Source organism: Myxine glutinosa, chromosome 11 (genome assembly GCF_964187855.1).
Source record: "Myxine glutinosa chromosome 11, kmMyxGlut1.1, whole genome shotgun sequence".
NCBI lineage: Eukaryota > Metazoa > Chordata > Myxini > Myxiniformes > Myxinidae > Myxine > Myxine glutinosa.
In genome coordinates this window covers 78281495-78288966 of record NC_136271.1, presented here as the reverse complement: position 1 = coordinate 78288966, position 7472 = coordinate 78281495, and the positions used below count along the sequence as shown (strand labels likewise).

Here is a 7472-nt window from a genome sequence, read left to right as displayed (position 1 = left end):
TAGTGTTTGTTCATCAGATTTATACCTAGTAGTTAAGTTGTGAAATCATATTAAGAAAAAGAAGTGGAGACGAGATATGAAATTCATTCTGTGAATGGACATTTTCAGGGAATTTTGAAGTCAAGATAATTATAATGCTCTGTCACTGTGTTCGTGTCAGTTGTTAGAATAAAACATTAAGCTTAAAAAAAACATACAAAATATGACTAGTAGGCTCTGATGTATGCTTGCAGGTGAATCAGGTCTCCACTCCTGCTGCTTCATCTGGGCCTGGGACCGACCAAAGAGCGGTTATAAAGAGACAATCTTTAACATCCAACAAAACCTGAACGAAACAACAAAACCAACAGAACCTGAATCATATTTACCGATACTGTACGTACACTCCAGCTCCACCTGTCCAGCTCGGTGTTGAGGCCAGTCCGTGAGGCTCAGTCAAGGTATGGTATGTAGCACTACTGACTTGAAACTGAATTTTCAGACACCAACCCCTTCTCCCTCAACTCTTTGACAATTGAGGTCATTGATTCCACTTTTCTCTTCAAACGTCGATTGTGTTGTTGGGTGAGTTTCAGTTTTGTTTGACAACTCTGGAACACTGCATTCGTTTCGTCAAGTTTCCTTTTCATTGTCAGTGGGCTGGAGGTGACAGCATAGGAATGTTCAGTTGAGATACATGGTGTAGGTGCAGAATCAGATGTTGGGATTGGCTCCGCATGACTGTCCTCTTTGGGGATAGCAGGTGTTCTTACTGCTGGTGGCTTCCTGGGAGGTTTTGGTTCCTAAATTAACAAAAGAAAATCAGTCACAACCTCTGCTTTCATCTCTCACCCCATCACTTTTATTCATGTGTTCATTCGGTTGGTGGAGGAATTCTTTATTTGTTTTGATTGTTCAGCAATTGTAAATAGTAAAAAATTGGGCAAAAGAATTCATTTTACTTTATGATACATTCAAAACAGAATATTCTAAGGATATTCACAAAGTCCTTATTTATTCAATTTTATTAGTCTTTGACACACCACAATACACTGTCTAGTTAAATTCACAGATAATATCAACAGTGGTCTCACCATAAATTTTTATCAGGACAGGACGAGGAAAATTCAACATGGCAGCTTTTCACAAAGTTAGGGGTTGGGGGAACACACATTTTCAATGCGGTGGGTCATTTTTCAGTATGTTGGGCTCGGAGCATTGTTGTTTTCAGTGTGGGGAACATTCTCAATTTATTGGAGCAGAGTGGGAGAAGAGTCCCACTCAGGTACATATATGTATGCTTGGTGAGACCACTGAATATGAATTATCTGAAATTATTATGAACAAATAATGTTATGAATTATCTTAAATTCACAGTAGGAATTATTCACAAATACAAGACCATACTATGTAGTTCCTGTGTCCATTTCCCCCGTATATTCGGCTTACAATTAACATGAATAATAAATGTGTTTTATTGTATTGATGCTGTGAGGAGGAACAGGTTGAGATGGTTTGGTCATGTGTTGAGGAAGGATGAAAGTGACTGGTTGAGAAGAGTGATGGAAGTTAATGTAGAAGGAAGTAGAGGACGGGGAAGACCGAGAAAGACTTGGCTAAAGGTGGTGGAAGAAGAAATGCGGGCAAGGGGGTTAACAAGGAGAGATGCAGAAAATAGGGCAAAATGGGGAAGATCGTCATGGGGACCGCAAGGCTAACCCCCGCTCTAGCAGGGAAAATGGCCTTAAAATGCATGTTGTTGTTGTTGTTGTTGTTGTGCTCTCCCTTTAACTGTACGTGCTTTGCAGGTCGTAAAAATGGTCGGATGTGAACCAGTGGTTTAGCCAGAGGGGTGTCTGGGTGTCAAAAAGACTCCCGTTTTTATAATTGGACACCCTGCTATGTTGTCATTTAACCCTCAAAGAGCCGGGCCACCCACAGTCGGGCAAGGAGGGGGTGGGGGGGGGGGGGGAGAAGATTCCACCCCCCCCCCCCCACCAGATCTCAGCCAAACAGTATTATATTTTAATTAAATATGCAAATGAGGATACCTATAATAATTACCTGTCCAAAATTTCATTCCAATTATTGATAGGGTTTTATACATTATGCATGTCACACAATGTTCTGTGTATGCATGGTTTCTATGTACAAGGTCATTGAAGCGAGAACGGTACTCCCCATTTTTACAAATTTAGTGTCAAAATGTGCCTAAGACGACAGCCGAAAAAGACAGGCTCAGGCTCAGCACGAAAGAAATAGCACCGAGACACTATCGCGAAAAAACTAGAGGGGGGGGGGGTGGATTCACCTCCCCCCCCCCCGGCTCTTTAAGGGTTAAGTGCAAGTGAACCATTTTTTTTTGTCAATTGCAGCCAATTTGGACGCCCCTTTTTCAAATTCTGGCTTAAACCTTGATTTGAACACATGTATTCACAACCGTACTCCTGAAATATGCAGGTGAATATTGCTAAAACATTGGCATGGACTGTGGAATACATTGGGTGCTCTCAAATCAATGATCAGAATTGTGTGACAGGCTCACCAAATGAATTACTAGCCACATTTCTCTCTTCCATTTACTTTGAAACTGAAAAAAATCTTATCAGAGTGAGAGTGTAAAGTCGGTGGGTATCTTGGTCATGCATCAGAATCCAGTGATTCAAACACAAACTTGAAAATTCACTAACCTTCTTCAGATGTTGTGGAAAATTAAAAATGCTGGGCACCGTATTTTGTTTCAGACGGACCGTTTGTCCTGTTCGATCGAAATCACTTTCGAGGAAGTGGGCACTGCATAGCACAGTGGTGCCGGGTGTTGGGATGAAGCGTTCTCTTTTGAGTGCTGCAGTCCACCTGGAGCACAGGTCCTTATTCTTGGGAAACCTGTTAAATAGATGATTGAATCTTACAATCGAGTGAGATGGTTCAAAACACCAAAACCAAACTCTTAACAATTTGACAAAATACCAATCATTCTAAAATGGAGACATGCAAGGTGGGCAGAATGTTAAATCGATACTGTATTCAAAGTAAAGACCATAGCAGAAAGTGCATTGGTGTTGTGTTGTGTTGCTGTGTTGTACTGTGTGTCGGAGAAGTAGTCGTCCTGTCTGAAAGTAAGGAAGCAGTTCATTAACAAATTAGACATGTAAAATAATTTCATGCATGCATTTTCCTTTTTTTTCACAATACTGATCCAAGATCAAGAGGCTGTGCCGGGTGTTTAAACAGTTATCGGTTATGACCGAGAGAGTACTTATTTTGACATTTTTTTTTCTATTCCGGAACTTTTATGCCGGTGCAGGTATTGAAGTAAAAATCAAACCGGGGCCTATCATGAACTTGAGTTCAACCAAACTACTTACCGATGGAATGTAAATTTTGATCCTTTTCCCGAGATATTGGTGCAACCAAATGCTGCACACAGTGGCATCCTTGAAAAAATCACACTTCTGGCGAAAAGATGGTATAAAATATGTCAAAGTACGTTGAACACCTGATGAACGAACTGACTCATTTCAAGTTTCGCGGGGCGGCGGGAGTGTCACACCAACATGGCCGCCAGACTGCTTCCGGTGACTTCATTAGCTCGCGTGGGAGCGACAGACGCATTGCGGGTCCAGGTTTTTTTTATATACGTCCGTGTTCTAAGCCGAGACCCGACTCCGATCGAGTCATACTAAAGACTTAAAAAATGGTACTGTACATGTTTTCGTCCTTCAATCATCATCCTTCAGTCCGACTTTGGGAGACATTCATGATCAGATTGCTCCAAAAATCCCTACACTGCTTCCCGTAACCCTGGCAGCGACAGCTTAGTTGCATCCTTTACCCCAACCATCGTCCATCAGGCACAGAAAATATCTTCCACTTCACTTCACGCCAAAACAACCAAATGGTTGATTTTTTTAAATTATTACGAGACTATAAAACCCGTCGCTTCACTGAACCGTCGAATCCCAATTTTTTGTGTTTGTAAAACGAAAATTTTGTTAATGCGTTAAAATTAAATTAGGCGGTGTATAAATACCCCTTTAGCTATACTCTCAGGGAGCAAGGAGGGTGAATTGGTAATGGGATATTAATCACAGCCTTTCTAGATGCTGAATTGCGAATAATATAGAACAACACACGAAGAGGAAGATTAAAATAATTTCTCATCCTGTCCTCTCTTTTCTTTCTTTTGTTCAACCAATGAATAATAAAAAGTGATATTTAAACGATTTACCCAGGGTGCGTGTGTGAAACCGGAACACCGTTAAACGTCATTTCCGGTATATTGTTTGAGGTGAATCATGTGGATGTTTACAATTATTGTGTATAAACCACTGACCCCTACTTTAATATACGGAGATCAGTGCGTTAAAACAGTGGGTTATTAAAGCGTTTGTACTTTATAATCGAAATAGTGGAATTAAACGTGATTTCTAAAACGGTGTTTGAGTGTGGCGATTTCCATCCACGACACAGACCGAATACCGAGACCATACTCCTTGTGACTAAATCGAATGACCAGGATCCGGAGGAGGTTTTCTTCCCTGGTTGGATCTTTCTGCACGGCACGTTTGTTTGGGAATTGTCGTTTAATATTTAAATTTTTAGATCAGGATAATAATTATTGATAATGTCAATGAAGCACACACTTGCATTTCCCTTCAGACGGAATAGGTCTGCAACAGCACCCCCACGTGATCTCGAATTGTCTACCCATTGCCGTTTCAGGTGTGCGGGCAGGTGCACGCCATGCCCAAAAAGTTGAAATTGCGGGATCCGGACCATAACCCCTGTCTGACCGTAAGAAGCTCCTCTTTCTGTGAAAGTATGTTTAATCAAACGAGGTTATTTTAAAACGTATCTTGGTTTTGCATAACCATGTCGACATTCCTCCCAGCCCCTGCTTGCTTTTCATTCTTGTCTGCGATGATTAAAGCAAACTTGCTCCATGTTAAACTGTCAGGGAGCATCTATTTAATTCATCTTACTCAAATTTGGCAAATTTTCCCACCGCACCTCCTGCCTCTCTCTGTCTGCCTTTCTCTGCCTGCTTCTCTCGGTCTGCTTCTCTCTATCTGCCTCTCTCTGTCTGCTTCTCTCTGTCTGCCTCTCTCTGTCTGCTTCTCTCTGTCTGCCTCTCTCTGTCTGCTTCTCGCTGTCTGCCTCTATCTGCTTCTCGCTGTCTGCCTCTCTCTGTCTGCCTCTCTCTATCTGCTTCTCGCTGTCTGCCTCTCCCTGTCTGCCTTTCCCTGTCTGCCTCTTGCTGTCTGCCTCTCCCTGTCTGCCTCTCCCTGTCTGCCTCTCGCTGTCTGCCTCTCTCCGTCTGCCTCTCTCTGTCGGTCTGCCTGCTTCTCTCTCTCTCTCTCTCTCTCTCTCTCTCTCTCTCTCTGTCTGTCTGTCTGTCTCTGTCTCTGTCTCTCTCTCTCCCCTCTCTCTGTCTCTCTCTCTCCCCTCTCTCATTATCCTTTTTGTCTTCCTTTTTCCAGTTTGATCCCTGCCTTTCCACTCTCCCCAACCCCACCTCTACCAAACCTCATGGTGCATAAGTAATAAATAGATGGCTCCTGAGAATTTTTATTTCGAATGGATGCCTTTTGTTACCTCCGCCACCAAAGTTGGACGGAGGATTATGTTTTCACCCCTGCTCGGCTGTTTGCAGGATGTCTCAAAAAGTTATGGATGGATTATACCAAAAAGTGGTGGTCGTTTTGGGTGTGTGACAAGGAGAAATTGATTATAATTTGGTGAAGATCCGGATGCGAGAATTTTTAAGTTATTCTTAACCATTGAATGGTAGGGGCAAAACAATATATAGCACAATATCTCAAAAAGTTGTCCAAGGATTCGGACCAAACTGGATAGACCTGTTGGGTGTGTGACAAGGAGAAATTGATTCCATTTTGGTGAAAATGTGGAAACAGATACGACAAAATCTTGAAATGTATTAGTCATTCTTCACCATTGAGAGATGGGGCCAAAAACAATATTGTTACGTTTATGAGGGTAGGTGAAAAGATACCGTAGGGAAGGTAACACTGTATAGGGAGTAGCATGGACCGTGGATGCGTAGGAGAAATCTCAATGTACTTAAGTAGGGAAACTGCAGCATAAGGTTGTTTATGTGTACACCACACAGGAGGGGGTTGGCAGTTTTTATGCGTGCTTTTGTAGAAAGAGGACACTTTGAAAGAGGGTTGTGACTGCTTCAGTGGGTTGGAGGTTGTGTCTTTGTCCTAGGGAGAGTGAAAGAGGGTTGTCTCGACAACTTGCCCTCACGATCCTTGGCGCTTTTGGCGCAATCTTGTGCGTTTCCCGAGCGGGAGGCTCTGAGCCTCATCGCCACCACTCTTAAAAAGGGCCACTGGAGGCCAGAGCTCAGTGACGGCACTAAAAAGGACATCTCACTTTCATTTTATTTTCCCCTGTGTGTCCGTCTTTGAGACTGTGTGGAGGATCCTCAAAGTAGGGAATTAGTTTTTACTCGTACCACAACTTTTATCTCGTCTTTGATTTCTTTTTATGAAATCGTTATTGTGGTGCAGTTTACTGTCATGTTTACTTGTTTGTGGTTCGTGAATAAACCTGCGTTGCTTTTCGTTTCGTCAGATAAGCGTCTCGCATTCCTCCATCTCGTGCACGTTCATAACTGCCATTTTCGGTTGCTGCCTCGGGAGTAAAAACATTCTGCAATTCGTAATGAAGCAGTCTTAATCGCTGGTGACAGGACAATATATAGCATGATATTTAAATAGGTTGTGGACAGGTTGTGACAAAACAAGGTGGATGAGTTGGTTAGGTGACAAGAACAAGCCAACTAGACTTTGGTTCAAATCCGGTTCTAGATCCGGCCTATCGGTGGGATAAAAGACCCCTAATTGTTTAGCCTGGTGGAGGTATGCGCTCCGAGTGCCGTTCTAGTTTCCACTGTTATTAAATATCACATTATTTATAGTGGTTATGACATCATTCGTAAAATTGTGTTATGTTCCAATCAGAGGATTTCTGATTCTTGAATGGTTTATTTTTTTTTATTCCAACAGGAGAGTGATGCTTCCATGCGATGTCTGGAGTCCAATGGCTTTCAGCAGAACTTTTGTCAAAGCCACTTTATCAGATATAGAAACTGCAGAAAGTTTTGGGTGAGCTTTGCTTCCCGATATTATCTCGAACATGCACTTACCTGGATGAAACAAAGGCTGAGAGCTCTCAGATTTGGACTTTTGGATGTGCACATTCGGCCATGCTGTTCACTCAAAGACATTGCCATATACTGCGCGGTCCTTGTTCACAAGGGAGTGCCAGTAGGTGATAGGCCAGCCGACTTATCGCATGCTCGAGAGCATGGGATGTTTTTGTTTTATTTAACGTATTACCCTGATCACACAAAACCGATCTGATTGTTTGAAGTTTGTTCTGATCTTGTGGTGAATACAATCTCAGGACTCAACAACTTAGGCTATCAAGTATTTTTGAGGTCAACATAGGCCAAAAGGTCA

The 7472-nt window shown here is 42.4% G+C and overlaps 1 protein-coding gene and 1 long non-coding RNA gene across 4 annotated transcripts in view; one reads left to right on the top strand and one right to left on the bottom strand.

Moving 5' to 3' along the window:
* LOC137436243 (uncharacterized) lies at window positions 1-3910 on the bottom strand. The gene is made up of 3 exons (XR_010986215.2): window positions 3348-3910; window positions 2670-2865; window positions 1-782 (listed from the first exon to the last, which is right to left on the bottom strand). It is a non-coding gene; the product is annotated as an uncharacterized LOC137436243 (long non-coding RNA).
* A 298-nt stretch (window positions 3911-4208) lies between these two features.
* Window positions 4209-7472, top strand: part of CHCHD7 (coiled-coil-helix-coiled-coil-helix domain containing 7) — a 38427-nt gene continuing 35163 nt past the window's right edge. The window contains exons 1-4 of one of the 3 annotated variants that reach the window (XM_078786813.1): window positions 4209-4270; window positions 4453-4541; window positions 4705-4776; window positions 7017-7115. In XM_078786813.1, the coding sequence (XP_078642939.1) occupies window positions 4491-4541; window positions 4705-4776; window positions 7017-7115 (222 nt within the window). In that variant the 5' untranslated portion in view covers window positions 4209-4270; window positions 4453-4490. Of the gene's footprint in view, window positions 4542-4704; window positions 4777-7016; window positions 7116-7472 lie in introns of all 3 variants that reach the window. The other 2 variants (XM_068130895.2, XM_078786811.1) reach the window with 2 other exon arrangements.